This window comes from Chelonoidis abingdonii, chromosome 3 (assembly GCF_003597395.2).
Source record: "Chelonoidis abingdonii isolate Lonesome George chromosome 3, CheloAbing_2.0, whole genome shotgun sequence".
Lineage (NCBI taxonomy): Eukaryota > Metazoa > Chordata > Testudines > Testudinidae > Chelonoidis > Chelonoidis abingdonii.
The window spans coordinates 91,137,848-91,162,050 of record NC_133771.1 but is presented as its reverse complement, the minus strand read 5'-3'; the positions used below and the strand labels follow the sequence as shown (position 1 = coordinate 91,162,050).

The 24,203-nt window shown below is 44.0% G+C and overlaps 1 protein-coding gene across 1 annotated transcript in view; it reads left to right on the top strand.

Moving 5' to 3' along the window:
* The first annotated feature begins 15,236 nt into the window (after nt 1-15,236).
* The window catches only part of HDAC2 (histone deacetylase 2), a 48,041-nt gene continuing 39,074 nt past the window's right edge, over nt 15,237-24,203 (top strand). The window contains exon 1 of the mRNA XM_075063898.1: nt 15,237-15,400. Within this exon, the coding sequence (XP_074919999.1) occupies nt 15,349-15,400 (52 nt within the window). The 5' untranslated portion in view covers nt 15,237-15,348. The remainder of the gene's footprint in view (nt 15,401-24,203) is intronic.

Sequence of the window (24,203 nt, the reverse complement as noted above, 5' to 3'; positions counted from 1 at the left end):
CTGGAGCCCTATAATAATTTGGTAGATCTCTGTATACAATTTATTAATTCTGTGTGAGATTATGAACTCTCTGTAGGTATCCTTATCAAGCTATAAACTCCATTCTGCATGTGCAACTCCTCTACCTTCTCTATTGTCTGTTTGCCTCCATGTTGGACTGAAGTTCCAAAGGCTGGTGTCAAAAAGATAACAAACAAGGGTCCTCTTCTGTTATTGCTTTGCCACCAGCCTAAACAACTGACTGTCTTCCAACCAGGAGAAATAGTTTATCGGGGAGGGGCTGCCTGGCAATTAAGACATCTGATAGGAGGTCTTTCTTTGGTCAGCTAAGGAGACTGATCAGAAGGTCACTGGACAGAGGGGCTGGATGGCTATAATAGGGCAGAAGCTGATCCATTTGCTCTCCTTTCTTTGGCCTTTTTTCACCAGCTCAAGCTGAAAAGAGCTGGATGTAGAGGCCTTGCCTCCGTGAACACAGATGGACCCCCAAGTGAAAGAGCAAGTGAGCGGCATTGCATTTAGGCTGCTTGTTTCTAAATGGTCTACTCTTTTTGTTTTTTATGTCTTAAGTAAGAGAGCAATGGTGTTAATCTTCTGAGCAAAGTGTCTCTTGTGTGTTGTATGCCACACTTACCTCATGCTCCTGAGAGAGTTAAAATGTAACTCATAAGGCTCATGCCTGGTGAGAGAAGTATGGGAGAGAGAGTGTGTTGAAGCTACAGGTCAGTCTGAGAAAAAGATAAGAAATTGGACTGTGAGTTCCAACTCTCAGACTGGGGATGCTAGATTTTGGGTGTGTCGTGGGAAAATGCCTATGGACTCCAAGATGAGGCAGTGGCTGGACTTTATAGATTCTACAAGCTTAAAACACCTGGGAATCCAGAAGCTAGGACCTCCCACAGTAATCTGGTGAGTGGTAGAAAGGAGGCACTCAACCAGATTTGCGACTGACCCTGTCACAGTTCAGAGATGGCTATACCTCTGTCCCCTCTTCTGAGTGGACCTCCTTCAGGTCTTAGGCTTTAAGCTGTCACCCCTCTGAGTCAGAATCCCATGTGTACCAGCTGTGATTTCTCAGCCATTAGGTTCACAGCAGATATGCAGAATTAGAAATTATATACTCTGAAGGACCCAGATCACTTCCCTACACAGCCCCCCAGCCTGCAACCAAGACCAGGAAAACTGTTGCCACTTAAAGTGATAGCTTGTAATTTTCATAGTTTTCAGTACACCACATCATCAGGTCTGACAGGGCTTGGCTACATGCAGTTCTTCAGTTCAGATGCTGTGACTGTTCAACAGCCTTTATAAAACAAAGTATTGTTTAATCATGCCACAGAAACACAGCATAGAATTAGACAAAAGGGTTTTAAAAGTACTAAACAGTCCATACACGTATCCATCTGACCTAAAGACTTCGGTATGCCTATCTTACCCCAGGGTCCCAACCGCCAGTCTGGGAGTCAGATTATCCCCAACATCCTTTGCCTCTGTCTCCTCCTGGCCTCCTTGAAAGAGTATATTTGTCTTCAAACCCTTCTGGAGCTTTGTTCTTCCTCTCCCTTCACAAGGTTGAGCTGTTCCTGCAGAAACCTATTTAGAAGTCCAATAGGAGATTGAGCCAGCACTTCACAACCCATGGCTCCAGCATTATGCTTCAAGTGTTGGAGGAGAGGAGCAAATCAGGATTCGCCTCCTCCTCATGGAGTACACATCCTGATAATATTGCTAATAAATTATCACAATATCTGCATATGGTACACAGTACAATAGCCCAATCAAGATACAATGCTCATAAGGCCAAAGAGGTTATCTAGGCATCTTATTTGCATGCTGAACATCTCCTGGGACACATCTGTTCTCAGCCCACTCTCCTCTCTTACCTTGCTCTAATACAATTAAATTAGAGGGCAGCAGTCTCGCCCTCCCCACTGTGAACTATATACAGCCTCAAGGGATTCATGTGTTTTAGTTCACCTTGTAGTGGCAATTTACTGAATCACATAGGAAATTTGAACTGATATACTTCAATTGGCTACATGGGTGAGCTACATCAGTTTAATTTAAATCAGTTTTACAATTGATGCAAATGACTCTGTGGACAGTCTCTTATTTCAGTTTAGTTTAAGTCACTTGAGAATCAGTTCATATTAAAGCTAAATATGCCACTCTCTGGCATTAAGCCAGGAAGGGTTAAGCAACTAGCAGGCTACATGACCCAAATTCAACCTTTAGAGACATGTTAGAAAAGTATGTAAATGGTAGTTAGGGCAATTTCATGTTAGATAGGCTAGAGCTTGGAAATGTAAACTTGTATTGTTAGAGAATTGGAAGAAGGTAGTGATTGTATTGGTCTGTGTTTACCTATAGTTTGTTAGAGATTAACAATGTAATCAGATGATTCCTGTCTGTTACTCTATTGATTCAGAGATCAAAAGGGAATATTAACATTTAGATGAAACTTGGGTGTAATAGTGTCATTGTTTATATTTCTCTTTGAAGATTGTAGTAAAAGGTCTATGAGCTTCTTATGGTAATGAATGCAACTAGTTATTTGTGTATACATAGGAAATAGGTAATTCTACTTCAAAGGCACTATTCTTCACCCAAGGAATACCTGCCGTCAAAAGGCTATCATAGCCTGCCAGTGATCTATAAAAGAAACTCTTGGGCTCTGATCTTGTTACCTCAGATATGCTCACGCTTCATCAGGAGAAGTTTGAGTCACAAGTCCAGTTCCATTCTGGATTGCCCTGATATTGGCTATCGGACTAATTCTGAAAGGACTTTTTGCAACTCTGAAGCTCACCATTGCTACTATGAAACTGACCTAAAAACTTTATTCATATCTGTTTGTATAATGATCTTTTAACCAATACTCTCTTCTTTTTTAATACATTTTAGTTTGGTTAATAAGAATTGGCTGTAAAAGGTGTATTTGGGTAAGATCTAAAATATTCATTAACCTGCTGGGCAATATGTCTGATCCTTTGGGATTGGTTAACTTTTTATATGATGAACAAGATTTTCAGTAATCCTCATCATATATGACTTGGCTGTCTAGGTGGGAGCTCAAGGTTGGGTTGCTTTAAGGGAGCTGTGTTTTGCTTTTTCTGGGTAACCAGTAAGGTATTGTAGAAACTGTTTTGCTCGATTGGTGAATCTAAATATTAGAATAACCACCAGTTTGGGGGATTGTCTGCGCCATTCTTTGCAGTTTGCCCTGACTGAGCAATCTCAATGTGGACCCCTGGGATTCTGGTCACACACTCTTAAATGGAAGTAAGTGCCACACTGGGGTTTGCACCAATTTAATTACATTGATTTAAAAACTGGTAAGTTAAACTGGCTAATGAGTTTCTGATTTATTTCATTTTACATTTAACCCACTGTTGATTGGTCAAGGAACCAAGAGTTGATCAGGAATCAGGAGGAAAAGTGGCTTTCTTAAGATCATGCAGCCAGTCAAACACAGAGTCAGGCCCATAGTGTTTCCTGTGCTGAGATTTCCTCAGTGCAAGAGCAGAGGGCAGGCCATGTGGATGCTAGTTACTGTTACCTTAGCCTCTCGGCTCATCTGTTAGTCGCAGGCCTTGCAAAGATTAGAGCAGCTGTTTACTACTGGCAGTGTTCCCCAAAGGACTATCCTCCAGCTGAGAACTGCTGGAGAGTGGTGCTCTGGCTATTCTCCCCTCATATCCCTGGCATGCCCCTTACAGTCCAGGATCCTGTGTAAGGAGCATGGGACCAAGCACACTAGCTTTATATCCACTGGTTGCTTTCTGCCATTGGAAAAGTTACATGCTACAACAGTGGTTCTCAAACTTATATGACCACTCCTACCCCCTTCTTTGTGTCTGTAGTCATCTATCCCCCACTACCAACACATACACACAAGTACATATACCACCACTCAGCTCGGAAGGCAAAGCATAGAGCCGTGGATGCTGGCCAGATGCCCAGCTCTGAAGGCAGTGCCACGCCAGCAGCTGCGCAGAAGGATGGCAACGTGAAAAGTTGTATTTGTCAACATCACTGTTCACAGCAGACTTAGCAACCCATTGCCACTCTTACTTCTGTGCAGGTGCTGCCACCCCAGTGCTGACAGCCAAAACCCTGTCACCTTCAGGTGAAGGACTGGAGGGGGAAAAGACAGCTTGGGCTGCCTCCTGGAGAGGGACTGGGACAGGGGGAAGAAAGCATGAGTGGAGGGGCTCTGGTTGTCAGCCCTGGGGAAGCGGGGCTCCAGCTGTCCCCTTTATGCCCAGCATGAGACCCAGCCACCCAGGGCTGACAGCACACAGCTCATGCCTCCCCTGGACACATTCTTGCACCTCCCTTGGGAGGCCCACCCCATTGTTTGAGAATCACTGTGCTAGACAGATATAGCCAGTGTCTAGCAACTTTGTGTAAAGGGGTCTGATCTGGGGAGACAGTCTGGTCCCCTGTTTCATAGTGGTTTAAAATCAAGTTATTTCTGATTGCTGGGCTTTTACATTTATGGGTATGTCTACACTACAAACTTAAATCAACTTCAGTTAAGTCAATATTCAGCCACTGCAGTAATTAAGTGAGTAGCACATATCCACAGCACACTCCTTGTATCGATGGAGCGCATCCTGACTAGCAGCACTTGCATCGATGAAGATAGTAGTGCACCATGTGTAGCTATCCCCACAGTGCAACTCACTGCAGGGGGCTTGGGGAAGGGCTTGCAATGCTTCATGGGACCAAAACATTCTTACAGGGGGAACTGGGAACATGACTTCAATGTCCTATGATGCAGTTTTCTCTCTCCCTCTCCTGCTTTCAACTGCTGCAACCTGTAACATTTTGAGCCTTTTTTCAAAAGGCTGGCACAGCTGCACGTATCCATACCCCAAGAAGCATGGACCCTGCTAAGCTGTGCACTATTGTTGTGAGCACTACAAACACCACACACCTTATCCTGCAGTATTTCCAGAGCCATGAGAGGAGCTGCCACACGTAACAAGTCAGTGTCCTTCAAACAACCCTGCTGGAAGCCATAGAATGAAACAATTCCTGGTTGCTGCTGGCAGTCGCACAGCAGCTGAACACGGTGGAGCACCATTTCTGGTCCCAAGAAACAAGCACTGACTGGTAGGATCACGTCGTTATGCAGTTATGGGATGATGATCAGTGGTTGCAGAACTTTCAAATGTGCAAGGCCACTTTCCAGGAACTGTGAGCAGCGCTCTCCCCAGCCCTGCAGCACAGTGATACTAAAATGAGACCTGCTCTGACAGTGGAGAAGTGAGTGGCGATTGCTCCCTAGAAGCTTGCAATACCAGACTGATCCCACACTGGTAGCAATCTGTAGCTGGTAAATCCACCCTGGGGGCTGCTGTGATCCAAGTATGCAGGGCCGTTAATTGCCTTTCGCTAAGAAGGGCTGTCACTCTGGGCAAGCTGCAGGACATAGCAGATGTTTTTTCCGCAATGGGATTCCTTAATTGTGGTGGGGAGATAGGGATATACATGCATTCTATCTTAGCACCAGACCACCTTGCCAAAGAGTACAGAAATAAATACTTTTCAATGGTGTTGCAAGCGCTGGTGGATTACCAGGGCTGTTTTACTGACAACAGCGTAGGATGATCCAGGAAGGTGCATGATGCCTGCATCTTTAAGAACACAGGTCTGTTCAGAAAGCTTTAAGCAGGGACTTCTTTCCAGAATGCAAAATAGCTACTGGTGATGTTGAAATGCCAGTAGTAATCCTGGGAGACCCAGCCTACCCCTTACTCCCATGGCTCATGAAGTCATACAGTAACTGCCTGGACAGCAGCAAGGAGCAGTTCAATAATAAGCTCAGCAAGTGCAGATTGGTGGTTAATTTGCTTTTGGCAATTTGAATAGTCAATAGCTCAGTTTGCTCACTATGTTAGACCATAGTGAAAGCAATATCCCCATTGTTATCACTGCCTCTGTGTGCTCCATAATATCTGTGAGGGAAAGGGAGAAAAGTTTCCACAGGGGTGGGGCATAGAGGTGGATAGACTATCTGCTAATTTTGAGCAACGAGATACCAGGGCTATAATAAGAGTTCAGCGTGGAGCAATGTATTTCAGGGAGGCTTTGAAAACCTTTAGTAATGACCTATAGTAAAGTGCACTGCTTCTCTGTATTGTGCCTTCCCATGGTGTGCACCTTCCTGTGCCTGCTGGGTTTTTGTCTCCAGCACATCCCCTTCACTGTCTGTGTCTCTGTCCATCTTCTCTCCCCTCCCATTTTAAATTAATAAAGATTTAATTCCCAAGACATAGACTTTTATTACACAAACATACTGAAATTTAAAAAACACAAATAGAATTTAAGCTTGGACATATGGTGGAATAAAATTGAGAGAGGAAAAACACATTCATCTTGTCTTTAAAAGCACAGTGGCCTTGCCTGTCACATTTCATTATAGGTGTGGCTTTTATTCTTAGGACCCTCCCCTGGAGTTGAGTGGAAGAGACATTGCATTCCCCCCCTCCCCTACCTCACCTCCTGGAATGTTTGGGAGAGAGGGAATATGGTGATGTTGGAATGTCATTCTGCAGGGGCTGCAGAGGGAGTCAAGCCTCAAGATGTTTCTCCTGAAGGTCAGCCAGCAGCATCAATATGTCTATTTGTTCCTTCAGAATCCCCAGCATCTCCTGCTGCCTGCCACACTCATGATCCTGGGCTGCTCTTCTCCTCACAATGTCCATGTCCTAGTTTTCAGAGAGAGAAGTCCTCCAGGCTCTCTGCTCAGTGTCCGTTGCCCCAGAGGTGTTCATAATCTCATTAAATTTGTCATCACATGTTCTCTCATGCCTTCTTTTAATCTAGGACAGCCTCTCCGCTGGTGTGGAGGAAGAGCTGAAGGCCACGCTTTCAGCTGCAAGATATGGAACGCACAAAGCAACCACTGTCAGTGCAGACCCAGAGTCTAGTGCAGAGTTGCTATATAAAAATCACTCCCCTTGTTTCACAGAAGTACAAGGTGGAACATTTTCATTTACACAAGGTATTCATTGAACCAGTTTGCTGTACCAGGTATTGTAAGTATGGCCCTGGGGGATGGGTAACAGACCATCAGCAACATTGAGTGGGCAGCTCACGGCTGTAACATGGACATTGTCTGGAGATCAGGGATCAGCGCTGACCATCTCAAACTGCAAGCCTTGGCAGAGGCTGCGCCGAAGAGGTGGGGTTGCTTGCAGTAGCAAGCGGGCACCACAAAATTTCCCTTTCCCACACACCCCCGCATCCCAGTGTCACTGCTGCTAGCTGTCGCTTGAAGCCTGCAGTTACAAAAGTCAATGGTGACCCCTCCCACCCAAACTACAGCCATGTTTTGGAAACCATGGGTGAAGGGGCAGAAAATCACAATGGCACTATTGTTTGAGATCTGAGCAGTTGAAATGAAAACTACTGCCATCTCCCCTAGGTGACCCTAACTGATATCACTCTCCTAAGGGTAACAGAGAGGGCAAGGGAATAGAGCAGGGGTAGGTAACCTATGGCATGTGAGCTGATTTTCAGTGGCACTCACACTGCCCGGGTCATGGCCACCAGTCCGAGGGGCTCTTCAGTTTAATTTAATTTTAAATGAAGCTTCTTAACCATTTTAAAAACCTTATTAACTTTACATACAACAAGTTTGTTTATATATTATAGACTTATAGAAAGAGACCTTGTTAAAATGTATTACTGGCACGCGAAACCTTAAATTAGAGTGAATAAATGAAGATTCGGCACATCACGTCTGAAAGGTTGCTGACCCCTGAAATAGATGCTGCAAGAATGCAGGTACAGGCCAAGTTGTTATGCTGTGTACTGCAAGGATGCCAGCTGAATTAATACGGGAGTGGCATGGGAAAGTGTTCTACCATGGTGGAAGAAAGAAGGCAGCCCTCCCCAGAAACCTTCTGCAATGGATTCCAGAGTATCTCCAGAAACGTTTCCTGAAGATCTCTCTGGATGATTCCCAGGCCATCCCTGTGTACACAAACAGTCTTTTTTGTGAGGCACTGTCTGCCTAGCTGGTGCGGCCACTGGGGAGCAAATAACGACTGCATCTGACCTTGTTAATTTTAACTTAAAAATAGAATATAAAGACACATGACCCCACAATATTACTTGAAATTGCATAGTCACAAGCTGTCCCTTCCCTGGAATCACACTTGGCCATGTGGCTGTTCTGCAACTGGGTGGACTGCTCCAGGATTACAAACAGCTCCTGGCTCTCTGGGACAATGGATCCCTGCTCACCTGTCTCCCATTCTCCTCCTTCTCTTTCTTGTTCAAGACCACATCCTCAGCATTGCTTGTGCTAGTCCAGGACTCCGAATACTCAGAGGTATCACACTGCTCTTGGGGATCCTGGTTGGGTTGCCAGTGAAAAATTCCATGCAACTTCTTATAGGGCTGTTCACCTCCCTTGCCTTCTAGTACACCTGCTGAAGTTCCTTGATTTTTCATGCGGCACTGCTGCATGTCCCTGGCATAGATGTCTATGTTTCTACAGCTGGATTGGAGCTGTGCCTGCCCAGTCTCTTCTCTCCACAGACCAGTGAGATCCACCACCTCCTGGTTGGAGCACATTTGGAGCATGGAGCCACCATGATCAACTGGGCAAGCAAGCTCTCCATGATGAAAAATCAGGAAATGGACATTCACATTTATTGTGTATCTGGCTGCTGTGCAGCAGAGTTGAAAACATTTACCAGAACAGTCGCAGTGAAGCACTGTGGGACGAAACCTGGAGGCCAGTAAAGTTGAAGTAATCAATGCAGTGTCTCTGCTGCCTCTATTTTGACCTAACAACATCAAATTAAGCACTGAGCCTCTCGCAGAGGTGAAGTAACTCAATCAACATAGCAGGTGAGTTATGTTGGCAGAGGGACCTGGTAGTGTAGACACATTCATTATTAGGTCAACATAAGGCAGTTTATGTCAACCTAACTGTGTAGACCAGGCATAAGTAATAACACCTAAAATGAAGGGGAAATAACAGAACAGAATTTTAGTCCACGGGCCAGAGCTTTGGGTTCAGCAAAGCTGTGCAAGGCATAACACCCAAGGTCGTAGGGCCACCTTTATATTCCCTCAATCCTGAGGGCTGGTTCATCTGCTAGTACAAATTTCAGCAGCCTAAGGGCTGCTCTAACTTTTACCAGCTGTAATGATCCCTTGGGGCTGTTAATCAATTGGAGATTGCTGGAGCACAAGGTGCTCCAACCAGTGACAAATCTCTTTCACTGTGGGGCTGAAAACAGAGGCTGTAGAGCTGACATATCCCCAACTGCCTTGTTAAGACAGTATTGTGGCCCCTTTGTAGTGCGGTCAGAGCAGAGGCCAAGGTTCTGCCTTTGTGTTCATAAATCTAGTGGGATTTAGAAGATAGGGTTGAAAACAATAAAAGTATTGTCTGCTCACAATGGACTTCTGTCCTTCATGATGGTTATTAGTAAGGAATTGAACTTGTATGTCTTTCCGAAGGGGCAAATCGGACTCCATTTAGTTAGAAACAGGAATGCCAAATACAAATCCAGACAAACTGGATGGAGATAGTTAATGGTTCAAAACATTGCCTCCCATCAAAAATTGAAACTTCCCATGTCTAATCTTACTTGCCTGCCTTTCAACCTCTCTCAGAAAGTTAGCTGGCTGCTCAGAAAACTATCATCTAACACTAGTGATTGTCAGGTAGTGGATTTTTGGAAATTTGGTTTTTACATTGAGATGATCAGTCTGGCCATTTTCCCACAAGTTCATGTCCCTTAGTCTATTTTCCCCCAAATCTGGTGTATAGCATGAAAATGGATAAAACAAAGCATAAACAGAAATAATAGAAAATATAACAAGCTTTACATGATGATCTCAGGCTCTGGGAAAGAGATGTTATCTGATGGATAGTTACTTTTTGTAGATCTTTGAAATCACACCCATCTGCAAGGCTTTATAATTTAAAAACATGCCTACCTTTTCCCTGAGGCATTGTCAGACACAATATCATCCATTCATCTTGTTGAAAGCCAGCATAATTTATAGCCATCTTCTTTTGCAATCAAGTAAACCATCTTGGAAGATTAAAAATATGAGAAACTCAGATAGCTATAGAGAGCCATTATTTTCAATTCCAAAAGCCAGCAAGACCCACAAAAGTCCTTATGAAGGTGACTGTGCCCCATTTCCTAATGGACTGCTGAAGTTTTCTAAAGTCATTTGAGGAGACAAATTACAATATCCTGATTATTACTATAGTGTAACTTTATTATCTTGGTTTTTCAAATCCCACTTGCCTGTTGGATCTCTTGTCTATTCACTTTAATATTAATTTTAAAATGGTATTTATTAGTGATCACTATGCTTTTTAAAACACTTATGCTGAAAGAGCAAAAAAAAGATGCATCAGAGCTTTTGCAAACTATTTCACTGCTCTGTATGAACACAATCTCTGAACTATGCTGTACACTGCACACAGCCTTTTCTAGGCCATCAGGCTGTCAGATACACAAATGTACAGGGAACTGGCTTCAGGCAATTACAGGAACAATTCAATTGTGGCCCCTAGCAAAATATACTGTTGATGTATTATGTTGCCATACATAAGCAAGAACCACCAGGAAATATTAGATATGTAAGGGAATATACTAGCCTACTCTCAAAGAGAAATCATTGAAATCCTCACCATTGACACAAGAATTGAGTTCTGTTTGCGCCTGCATTTGCACTAAGCAATTGTTACAGTATTAAAATAACATAAGACATACTTTCAGATTGTGACTAAGGGATAAGGCGCAACAAACTAGTCCCTTATTAATCCAGTAAAAATGGTAGAAAGTACTGTATTTACAGAAAAGACAAAACTAACCTGCAGGACTTTATCCTTTATAATTTTTCCAATGACTTTTCCTCTGACTTTTGATGTTCAATATGTAATGACCTCATTGGGGAAATGGCTGTACAATGAAGGCCCCACTTCCTCTTCACGCGACCAGTTTCTGTTATCACTGGCCGCATAGTCCTATTAAGAGAGGACCATTTGTTTTCCAGTGCTCTCTTACAGTCCGATCTATGCATTGTTACTTCCCATTTGCTTTGCTGCCAGTCTGTCCCCTGCCCTGGGAGAAGGTTGACAACACTGTGGTCTCAGGTCCTGGCTACACTACAAACTTTGGCCCATGCAAGTTGCATCTGCATAAAGTTGCTGCAGTTAGTACATCGCTTGTGCATGTGCATACTTGGCTTCTGGTGTCGGTAGTGCACATAGTCACAGGTGTGCTTGTATCACAGTGCAGTTCATGGATAGGTATTCCCATCCAGTGCACTGTCTTTTTGGGTAGTGCATGGCGGGGATGAAAAGAATCAAACAGGGATGACAGGGAGCAAGGGGTGATCTTCCCAGTGTCCAAGTGTAATAAGCCTCTGTCCCAAATCTGGACCTTAGCGTCCAAAATCTGGTTGCTTAGCATGAACCTGCAAGCTTAATTACCAGCTTGGATCTTATCTCGCTGCCGGACTAATCAGGATTCTGAGTACCTGATAAAACCTTGTCTCCCCTATAAAACTTCCCTGGGGACCCCCAAATCAGATGCCCTGAGTCTCAACAAAGGGAAATCAACCCACTTCCTTCCTCTGCTTTACTCCTCCATTATCCGACGCCGGGATCTAAGGAGATTTCCACATGTTTCAATCCCTATGAAACAACAAAACGAGAGAGGACGATTACCTTCCCCCCTCTCTTCTCCCCCCTCCCAGTCTTTCCCTGAAGAGACAGTATCCTGGACAGAGATTCCTATCCCCTGCCTTAACTAGGAAAGAATCAACAAGTTTTAAAAAGAAGCTGTTATATAAAAAAAGAAGGAAAAACACATGACGATGGACACTGCGTCAAGATGACATACACAATGGCTATTGCTAAAGGAAATATGAATAATCAGCCTTATTCAAAAAGATATCCAATTTAAACATTCCAGCAACTCCACACATGTAAATACAAAATACAATATAAACCTATTGCTTTTCCTTTTGTACTCACAACTTGGGAACAGAAGGGTAGAAAGAAGCTTGGAGATAGAAAAAAAAAAGCTCTTCCCTCATAGCCAAGAGAAAACAAACAGGCAGAACAAAGACAAAACATACCTAGAAGTTCCCTCCCTCACTTTGAAAAATCCGGTTTCCTGATTGGTCCTCTGGTCAGGTGTTTGGTTCCCTTTGTTAACCCTTTACAGGTAAAAGAAACATTAACCCTAGCTATCTGTTTATGACAGCAAGGATCTCTATCCCATAATGTAATCTCTAGCACATCATTTTTTGCACCTTTTTTTCAAAATCCCACAAACTTGTGCGGCCCTCCTCGCTGCCCTCCTCTGATAGAAGTGTGGCACCTGCAGAGCTCTGCACTATTTGTCATAAGGGTTGCAAGCATAGGACTCATGATCCTCAGGTATTTGCAGAACTGCAAGAAGACTCGAATCAGCAAGGGAACGGAAGGACGGAGGACAGAATGCTGTGGGATATAGCGAGTACCAATTCATGGTGGCTTTCATGGAGCAGCTGCAGATAGTGGAGAACTAATTCTGGTCCCAAGGAATGAGTACTGACTGGTGGGATTGCATCATAATGCAGGCTTAGCATGATGAGCAGTGGCTGCAGAACTTCCAAGTGCACAAGGCCACATTCCTGGATCTATGCATTGAGCTCACCCCAGCTCTCCAGTGCAGGGACACAAAATGAGAGCTGCACTTACAGTGGAGAAGCAAATGGTGATCGCACTGTGGAAAGGTGCAACACCAGATTGCTACTGGTCAGTGGAAAATCATTTTGGAGTTGGAAAATCCACGGTTGGGACTGTTGTCATGCAAGTAAGCAGGGCTCTTAATTGTCTTCTGCTACATAGGACTGTGACTCTCAGCAATGTGCAGGACATAATGGATGGACTTTCAGCAGTGGGGTTCCTGAACAGTGGGGGAGCAATAGATGGTGCACACACATCCCTATTTTGGCACCAGACCACCTTGCCACAGAGTATGTCAACAAAAAAGGGTGATTTTTCTGTGGTTACACAAGTATTGATGGATCACTGGAGATGCTTCATCAATATCAATGTGGGCTGGTCAGGGAAAATGCATGATGCTTACATCATTAAGAACACAGAACATTTCAGAAAGCTACAAGTAGGGACTTTCTTTCCTGACTGGTGGATTATCATTGGGAATATTGAAATGCCAATTGTGTTCCTGGGGGACCCAGCCTACCCCTTGCTCCAGAAGCCATACACCAGATACCTCAACAGCACCAAGGAGAGATTCATCTGCCAACTCAGCAGGTGCAGAATGACCATTTAACATGCTTTTCGTGATTAGAAGGGATGGTGGCATTGTTCACTCATAAGACTGGATCTCAGTGAGAAAAATATTATAACTTTTAGCTGCCTGCTGTATCATGCATAATATCTGTGAAACAAAGGGGGGAAAGTTGCTGCTAGGATGGAGGTGGAGAGGCTGTTTGAGTTTGAACAGCCAAACACAAAAGCTCAACATGGAGCAATACAGCTCAGAGAAGCTACTGTGCTCTGTCTAGCCCTGCTGCCTTGAGTAACTATTCTTGCTGAAAAACATGTAAAATAGTAACATTCTGGAAAATGAAAAATATTCACATGTTGAAACGGAAGTGTTTTCATGAATTCACAGTAATAGTATAGTTCAAAAGAGAACCACTCATGCATTTTGGAAAGAGACACTGCAGATACTGCTTGTGACAGTCACTGAAGTAAAACCTACACTGAGATTTTTATTTTATTTCTTTAATTCCCTAGAGTATCCTTTACCGCTTGTGTGCATTTTATATCTATATCTATTGAAGGCTGATATTATACATTAAGGCCATCTGAGTAAAGCTGAGCACAGCTCATAGGCACCAAATCCGTGCATGCTCCAGCCCAGTAGCCCTCACGGGGAACAAAGTGGTGGGTGCTGAGCACCCATTGGCAACCCCTCTATCAGCTCGCCTCTTCCCCACCCAGTGCCTTCCACCCACCCGCAGGCCCAGCTGATCAGTGCTTTCCCCTCTCACCTGCCGCAATCAGCTGTTTCATGGCATGCAGGAGGCTCTGGGGGGAAAAGAGGGAGGAGAAAGTAGGGGGGTGCTTGGGGGTGGAATGGGGCAGAAGAGGGAGGGTAGAGCTGAGGGAAGAGGTGCGGGGGTCAAGCACCCTCCAACACATTGGAAAGTAAGTGCCTGTGGCACAGCTGTAAACCTTTTGCCAGACTTATTGACCAGTTTGTACAACATATCACTCTGAAGTAAATCCAGTGGTATATGTACAGCTGTTTTAGAGCTAGCAAATGTTGGGTATCCCTAGTGCAGCAGTTCTCAAACTGCGGGTTAGGACCCAAAAGTGGATGATGACCCCATTTTAATGGAGTTGCCAGGGCTGGCATAAGACTTGCTAGGGCCTAGGCCTGAAGGCCACGCCCCACCGCCCAGGTAGAAAATCGATGCCCCAAGGCTTCAGCCCTGGGCAGTGAAGCTCAGGTTACAGGCTCCCCGCCCCTCTTCCCGTCTAGGGCTGAACTCTTCGGCTTTAGCACACCCGGCCTGTGGGCGGCCCCGCTTCACCTCATCCCAACCCAGGGACTGTGTTTTGGTGCCAGCCCAGCTCTCAGGGGGTGGCTCTGCTTGCCAGGGCAGGGAAGGCAGGGAGCTGGACCGCAGCCCGTGTAGTGCCTTGTTCCAGCAGCTCCGTCTAGCGGGGCCCCCTGCACCCCGAGGGGTGGCTGGGGCGCCGGGCGCGGAGCTCTGAGTGCAGCGGGAGCTGGTTGCCCCTGGGGCTGGCGGGTCAGCCGGCGGGTGCTGCGCAGCCCCCTCCCGAACCCCGCAACCTCCTGGAGCACGCGACGGGATTCAGCCCGATAGTCGGGGGTGGGGCACTTCGCGCATGCGCCAGAGAAGAAGCTGCCCTTATTGTGGGGAGGGGGAGAGCGCACGTCGCCCGCTACCTCGCGCAGGCAGGCGGGCTGTACCACTGTGTAACGCAGAGAGTGGAGTCCCATACCCATTGCCTTTGTAACGGGGGTGCCTTCCATCGCCTCCCGCTCGGGCCTGGTGTGGGGGGGTCTCTCCGCGCGGCTTCGCGTCCAGCGCTGCAGGGCGGCGGGCGAACCGAGCGAGGGACATGGGGCGGGAGGACGCGCACCAACCTTCTCCCCCCGGCTCGGCTGCAGAGTGGGCGCGTCCCCCTTCCCCGCTGTTGATGGTCGGGTCGGTGCGTTGCTGCTGCCGCTGCCCCCGGCGTCGCGAGTTCGCGCTCGCTCAGCTCCCTCCCGCCCGGCTCGGCCTCCCGGCGGCCCCATGGCGTACAGTCAGGGCGGCGGCAAGAAGAAAGTCTGTTATTACTATGACGGTGAGCGGCGGGGCCGGGGCGGGGGAGGGATGCGGAACGCTGGTTCCCGGGTTCCCCGTCTCGATCGCAGCCCCCCGGGAGCTCTCCCGCCTCCCCCCCGCGCAGGCCGCCCCGGCCCCCCACCCGGCCCGGCGCGGGGTGTCTGGTTCCAGGCACGGTGGGTGGCGGCTCCGCCGAGGGACGGCGGCTGCGGGCTGTTGGGGCCGATCGCAGCCCCCGTTATCAAGGCGACGCTCTCCCCGCCTGATGTGGCGGCTGGGGAGCCTCCCGCTGGCGGGCTCCGTGTTTCCTACGTAGAAGCGGGTGGCTGAGGGCGCTGAACCGCAGCGGCTGCCCCTTGTGTTGTGGCAGCCTCCCGGCCGGGCTGTTTGTTGAATGTGTCTGCACGTCTGGGCTCGGGGTGCTCCCTTGCTCATCGATTCGGCAAACTACGTCTTGTGACTGATCTGACCAATAATACGTAGCTAAGCCATGTTTGAAATGTGGGTTGCTTTGCATTGAGTTTCATGTATTTGCAGCACACTGTAAGGTGGAAATCTCTCTGTCTCCCCCCCCCCCCCCCCAAAAAAAATCCCCTCTCTGTACAGAGCAGGAAAGTTCCCTTTGCTCGCTGATTTTTTGCTCACAGCGTTAGGCTAAAGTTATTGGTCAGATTACTTGCTTGTGGCTACATTTCTGCATACATAAAGATGCGTGGGGTAGGTTTTACTCTTGACAGTTGGGAATGGGTGGCATGGATGGGGAATTTTGGTGTTTGAGGTAGCGAAGAAAGGTGATGAGATTGCTTTGCATTACATACATTGTCATAATTTGAGATATGGAGAGCAGTGTCTCCAGCCTAGGTGTTGCTGTTGTGGTAGATCAGGTTGGTCAGAAATCCCAGACCTGAAGAAGAGCTCTGTGTGGCTCAGAACCTCTCTTTCACCATTAGAAGTTGATCCAACAAAAGAGATTTCCTCACCTACCTTGTCTATTCAGAAAAATGGCAGATTTGTTGGGGCCTAGTGAGGGTTTCTAACATGCTGCCAAGTCAGGCAGAGTTGTGTGGTTGCCGCCCCCTTCTCTTTGTCCTTCACTCTGCTTCTTTGTTCAGCATAAGGGGGAAAGGAGGCCCCTATTAAGGAGCATTTTGCTGAAACTGGGGTCTGATTTTTCTCTGGTAGAAGAGTAGGCACTGTTAGTCTTGCTCAAGGGAAGATTGCATTGATATTTGTTTGTATTTGCCTGTCTTGCAACTAAAAATGTAGGTACACAGTTGTGCCTATGTATCAGAAAAAACAAAATCTATTTGATAAATATAGGTACCGTTTTATTAGAGTGCAATACTCTGGCGTTTTAATAGCAGCATAAGAATTGTAAGCATCATTGATTTGTGCCATAGGGTGACCACTATCCCTGGTTTTAAGATGTAACTGATCAGTACGACTTTAAACGTTCCATTGATGTTTAGGATCATTGCCCCGTATACTTGAGGGCAGCAGAAGTGTACATTTGAGAGAAAAATACATGCTATGCCAAGGGAAATGGTGTGTCCCTGAAGCATCCCTTAAAATAAAGCCTTGTCCCTATTGCTTGAATCCCTACACAGCTGAAAAACTACATGGGGGAGGGGGAAGAAAAAAGCACAGGGTTAAGGAACAGTTCTGTGTTGGCAGGGTGAGGAACTAGTGATCAAATTGATCACCACCACCTCAGATTTCCATGAAGATGGATGTTCCTGTGGTCAGCTGGAGACTCAGTATTTTCCTCCATGACTGGTCAGACTCCTAATTTTTTAGCATTTTTCTGGCTCTATCAGAGTATCTTTCCCATTGTCTATTGTGATCATCAATATTCCTGGTGTTCTTCTGGGTTAGAACCTTTCAGAAGACTTTATTCAATGTTGGTTTCACGTTTTAAAAAAAAAAGTGCCAAAGTCAATGGTTATTTTTGACTTTCTTTCCAAATGTAATAAGTCAACTGCACACTTAGGAAAAACTAATTCTCGTACCTCTGGGAAAAGTTCCTAATTTACTTACAGTTCATTCAGCATTTCTTCTAATTTCTATGCTGTGTTGTACCTACAGAGGTTTGTAAATATTCCTCCTACTGTATGTAATGGGAAGAGGGCTCACAACCTTAAATGATATAAAAGTTGTAATATGAAAATACTACAACAGATAGGGAAGTAGATCTGTGGGTGTATGCAAACTTACACATAACTGACAACATCAAACTGGAGTTCATGAAAGATTCCTTCCCAGTTCGTTGTGTCAAAGATTTTTGTACAGAAACATGGCTCCTTCATTTAAGTTTTGCTTCTGATTTTCACTTTGTTTCTCTGAAAATGTGTAGAAGTCAAGAAGTGTACACTAAAAATTAAGGTATAAAAAAAGCACTGTCATTACATCTGTGTGTTTTAAGATGTAATCTGGTACCTTCCCTGCTTTGTAATAATTTTAGTATGGCTATTGGCAGAGAAAAGTTACTATTTCAAATCAACATTTCACTTTGAAAATCTGCTTATTGTATGAATTGAAATTAACATCTGCCTGTCTTATCGATAGTTTTGGTACCTTTTAAGTCTCATTAGTATGGCAAAACTCAGCAATGAGAGAACTAGCTTGATTTTACTCCAGCTTATGTTTGTAACAGAGTTGTTAACTAAGTCCATGTTGCAGAATTTTTATTGCTGGGTGGTGATGTGTTGAGCTAGAAAGAAACCTAGTTTGACTTTTAAATTGTAGGTCAACTGCAGTGAAGAGACCATTATTTTACTTGAACTGATGCTATTTTTAGAGTAAATTCATTCTAGTGCCAGCCTTCAGAATTGGCTTTAAGGATATGTTCACACTGCATTGTAAACTCAAGTCTATGGGACCTGTTCTTGTTCAATGTTCCCAAGCCTTTGTTTAAGCATATACTTTGTATTGTAAACTTGGCCTGACAGTTGCTGGACCTGGATCTCACAGCCGTGCTAACGTGTCCATGCTGCCCCATGCAGATCTTCACACTTGGTTCTGTGGGTTCAGCTGCATCCACAGTGCAAATACGGTGAGACTTGGGCTCTGACTCACTCCAGCATAGTCCTGAGTGCTTGCTGACCTGAGTCAGACTGATTTGTGTGTGGAGGGAAGGTAGGTGGAGGGCTCAAACTTGAATCGGAGCCTGGGCATAGTGTGTGATGTAGACAATATAGTATATTAAAATGGTATTTTGTTGTTTTACAAGTGTCTCTTAGGTCCTTGTTCAGGTTGACTAGAACAGTGCTTAGATACAATGAACTATGAAAGTGGTTAAGCACAGTTTTGTAGAACCATACTGTATAGTTTTCTAACAATACTGTAACTAGCACAGTTGCAGCTGATGGGTAGATTCACAGAATCCAAGGTAAGAGGGGACCATGGTGATCATGCAGTCTGACCTGCATAATCCAGGTCCTAGAACTTGCCCAAAATAATTCCTAGATCGTAGTTTAGAAGAACATCCAGTCTTGATTTAAAATTGCCAGTGATGAAGAATTTCCTGTGACTCGTAGTAAACTGTTCCAGTGGTTAATTACCCTTACTGTTAAAAATTCACATCTTATTTTCTTTTTTAATTTGTCTATCTTCAACTTCCAGCCATTAGATGTTGTTATATCTTTGCTAGATTGAAGAGCCCTTTAGCATATTTGTTCCCCATGTAGGTACCTATAGACTACAATGAAATAACTCTTTAACCTTCTCTTTGTTTAACCTAAATAAATTGAGCTCATTGAGTCTCTTACTGTATGTATGATATGTTTTCTAATCCTATGATTCTTTGGCTCTTCTCTGAACCCTTTCCAATATATTAACATCCTTCCTGACATGTAGATATCAGAACTGGATGCCGTACTCCAGCAGCTGTTACAGCAGTGCCACGTAGAAGAGTAAAATAACCTCTCTAATCCTACTTGTGTTAGCCTTTTTGGCCACAGCATTGCACTGGGAGTGCACATTCAGCTGATTATTCCCAAAAAATTTTGAGTCACTGCTTCCTAGAATAGAGTCCCCCATCTTGTACACACTCAGAAACAAGGATTATATCCCATACTTAGATTTAGATTTACATTTAGCCATATTAAAACATACATTGTTGGCTTGCCTCTCAGTTTTCCAAGGAATCCAATCACTCTATGTCAGTGACCTGTCCTCTTTACTATTTACCACTCCCCCAATTATTTTGTCAGCTTCAAACTTTATCAGAGATGATTTTGTTTTCTTCCAGGTCATTGATGTATTGTAGACAAACATATTGCAAGTATTTTTAGATTATCTTTCTTGCGTAATTTAATATGGATGTTTAAAAAGTTCCTTCTGCACTGATATTGTAGAGATCTAGGCTGGAATATGTTCCATGTAGGCAAGACTAAACCCGTTTGAATTATGGGCAGGGCACTACTGTGCTCAAATACTGTTTAAATACAAGAACATTTGTAAAGTAAATCAGCCACAATTCAGCGTGTTATATGCATATGTAAAGTATTCTAAAACTGAAAACTATTTCATACATGTTTCCAAGTTCTGTGCCTAATAGTCTGGAAACCCATACATCAGCCTTCGTGCTGTGTTCCTAAAATGGTACTAGGCTGGTCTTCGATTGTAGTTGTGACTATGCTGGCAAGTTTAAGACATGCTAAGAAAAATCTTTGGAGACACAACTAACAGAAAAGACTGAAGTGAACGTGCAGATCCCAGGACTGGCTGACTACCTTTCCAAATATCGCACCATGAATTTATCCACTGCTTTCTAGATACGTTTGTAATTACTTTAGTAGAAACCATAGAATTTTCACATTGAATTGAATATGTGGGAGTAAATTATCACTTGGAAAAAACTGTGTTGAAATAATGACAGTTACTTCAAGTGTAATGGATTGGAAGTATGTTATGGTAATGTAGTGGCCACATTTTTATTTCAATTGAGCAGACGTGTATTGCCTTATGTCTTGTGCATACATAACTTTTTTTATATGTAGCTTAATTTACAAAATGTGGTACACTCTTTGGCTCTGATCCTACTAGTGTAAGGCTGACTTCTTAATTGTACTTGTACTGAACTGACTTGAGAAACTTTGTTACTGCTGTAAAAATGCTTACTAAAGATGCAGCCTATTGAAGTGCTTCTACAGCACTTGGCTGCTTTGTAAGCTTGCTTGTAGCTACTGAATACGCAAGCTACAATTTTTTTTTTAAGCTTGGTTTGTTTTTTTTTTGTTTTTTTTTTATAGTTAATGATAGTAGATCCCATTGAATTCAATGGGGAACTGTGGGTATTTAGTACTTACCGCAAAAGAGTTAATCTGGAAAAGCCCCCAAAACCTGTGCACACCTGTTAGTTCTTGCTAACTGTTCTTTTAAATTCAGGACCATATCTACTCCAAAGAGAGTGTTGTAGTAGGCAAGTATAATATGCAGTTTAAAGTAAGTACTTCAGAGTTCAGAATGTGGCATGGTAACTTTGTAAATTTGAAATATTTTAATTTCAGTTAAAGCTGTGAGACAAACTGGGAGAAGCGAAAAAAAAGGTGCTATGACATCTAGTCTCCATTGGTATTCCATTTTTATAGCATAACATGAGGACAATGCAGGGGCAGAAAACAAACCTTATTTTTGAATTTCTATTTGGTTTGTCGCAGTTTTTGCTTAGAAGAACTCTTGTGGATGACAGTGTCACACTGTTAGTGCAGTTATTTGTGACTGACAACCATATAATTGATATCAGCCAGACTTGGAAGCAGTTTCTCTGTATCTTTCTTTGCTGAAATGCTCTTGTGACAATCTGGTAGATTTCCCCTTTGAGCCCATTATTCCTTGTCCCAGAAATTGCTATCTTATTTTTTGTCTATTCTCTCTTATTTTACTGTCTCTGTAATTTTTTTCACGTACATATTTTTTTCCTCTTGATTTTTCTTACTCTCTTTCCTTCCCCTCTGTAGTTTTCTCCAGCTTACCAGAGACTCACCTAACTGGCAAAAATCAGATGTGCATAATTCACCAGAGTAGTTGTGATAGAATATGTGGTCTTAGGGTAGTTATGTACATTTACAGCAGTGTGTAGACTACAGACGCTTTTACGCCCAGCAATGATGGGTATAAATAGCAATGAAGATTGTGCAGCATGGCTTAGATGAGTAAAATGCTCTGCACACCTAAATGCTAAGGTAAATACCTTACACTCTCTCTACACACCTAAGCAGTGGCTCCCATTTCTACACTGTTATTTTCAGCAGCATAGTGTCCTGCTGCCTGCCTCTGCCAAGACGTTCCTCGCTGCTCTGGAGCCTTTCCACACTGCCACCCACATTTCTACAATCTTTTGCTGCCACAGGTAGCTACGCTTGTCACTTGAAATGTGTAAATGCAGCTGACTTACTGCAGGCATGGCAATACACATGTAATGCCTGTGCTCTAGATCAGTGGTTCTCAAAGCCAGTCCACCGCTTGTTCAGGGAAAGCCCTTGGCGGGTAGGGCTGGTTTGTTTACCTGCTGTGTCCACAGATTCGGCCGATTGCAGCTCCCACTGGCTGCAGTTCGCCACTCCCGGCCAATGCAGGCTGTGGGAAGGGCGGCCAGCACATCCCTCGACCCTACTGCTTCCCACAGCCCCCATTGGCCTGGAACGGCGAACTGTGGCCAGTTGGAGCCGCGATCGGCCGAATCTGTGGACATGGCAGGTAAACAAACCAGCCTGGCCCACCAGGGGTTTTTCCTGAACAAGCGACGGACCTACCTTGAGAACCACTGCTCTAGATGCTACCATAAATGTAGACAAGGTCTTGGGTATTAGTCCCCTTAAAGTTTCTAATGCTGTTCTTTTACCTCTAAAAGGAAAATGCCATTATATTCCTATTAGCCAAACATGCATACTGCTTATATTTCACATATAGGTGCTTAAACTGACTTTGTAAAATTTATAATAAAATATTTTCCTGGAAAGGAGGACTTCCTTGCAAATTAAAGTAAAGGTTGATAAATGTGATGAATACATCTATGGAGGATACCAGGACAAGTTTTTAAAATGAAAATTTATATACTTATCTTGACTAAGTTTCATGAAGGGTGATGTGTGATTGAAAAGATGTTTCTGCTTGCCATGTTGTCGTGCATTTCTGAAATATCCCAGGTTTCTTAAACACATCCTTCTCAGAAAGACTTGAACACTGAAAATATATTTAAAAGTTGTTTCTGTTACAGAGGCTTTAAATAAAAAATTAGGTGGACTGAGAAGAAATAGTTAATTTTACTCATTGACCTGGAAGGCTGATTTTAATTCTGTTAGCCTCTTTATCCATTAACCTTTTGAGGGGAAAAAAATCAATAATACGGTTTCTATTTCAAACACTACCCTGGTTACTAATCTCCGAAATGTTGTTTTTAAGTTAGAAGATTGGTAGGAAATGTAAACTCTTTTTATTAAGCATAAATAACATTCCAAAATGCATTTTTTAACACCTGGAGAAAATATACTATTCAAAGGCTTTATTGTGCAATAAATAATTTGTCTCCTTAAGTGCCAGACTGTATTTCTGGCCCAAAGCCTTATGATTTAGTGGCTCATCAGTAGTTTCATAAAACTAAATGCTTACCTGCTTGGGTCTTCCACTTATACTTTCAGCAGCATATACAGGTCTGTCTCATCTTACGCTGGGGTTACGTTCTGCAGTCAGCGCGTAAAGCGAAAATCGCGTATAGTCAAAATGACATTGAGCATAATGGTGGGCGGAATCACCCGCACTACAGCAACAGTATTTAAATTGTTATTTTTTGGGGAGTTTTTTGGTTGTTTTTGCCAACCGCCTAAAGCTGAAATCGCGCATGTTAAATGTGCCTAAGATGCGACAGACCTGTATTGCTCTGGAGGATGCTTGCCTGATTACCAAATATGGTAACATTTTGTAAGGTGTGTTAGCCAACTCCAGCAACATGTTACTGTCTAAAGTATCTTATAACCCAATTAAGTTTCAGGCCTGGATATGATTGCAGTGGTGGTTGATCTCTTACCAGTGGAATTTTTTTAATTAAAATATTGCATTGTTATTGGTAGACTTTGACACTGATTATGATGGGCTGTTTAGTTGTAGAACCTAGTATAAGTGGAATGGTTTGCTTTAAGGTGATTGTATTCAGTCTTCTCAGACAACCTATAGGGTTGTAATGTGCAGCTGTTTATTTTCCCTTGGGCTCTTGCTAGTGTAATCCTCTGGTACATAGTTATGTCATCAATATGATAGTAACACACTTAGACAGTTCACCTAGCCATCCCAATACCTGCTTACTTATCTGTATATACATCAACACATACTGTGGCATGTACAGTACAGACACTGCACGCCCAGTTAGTTAATGTATAAATATCAGTTTAGACAGCAAGTACTGTGATCTCCATGCCTGAATCCTAGGGTGTATATCCTACACAACTCTACAGGCACAAATAGTGTCTCCCATGTCTACACTGCTGTTTTAGCAGTGTAGTGTTCCTCTTCCTCCCCCTGGCAGAGCCTTTCCTTATTGTAGTGAAAGGCTTCATTGAGCTGCCAGTCTTTCCCTGCTGCCTCTAAGCTGCTGGAGCCTTTCACTGCCATGTTTAAATATGTGTATCCTACACACCACCGCAAGTGTTGCCAAGGTTATAGTTCCCTCTTCATCAGGCCCAAACAGAGTAGATTCCTGTTCACTTAATGTATGCCTACATTGCAATCAAAAACCTATAGTATTGAGTCTCGGAGCTGGGGTCAGCTGATTCAGGCTCATGGGACCATAAAATTGCTGTGTAGCTGTTAGACTCAGGCTGGAGCGT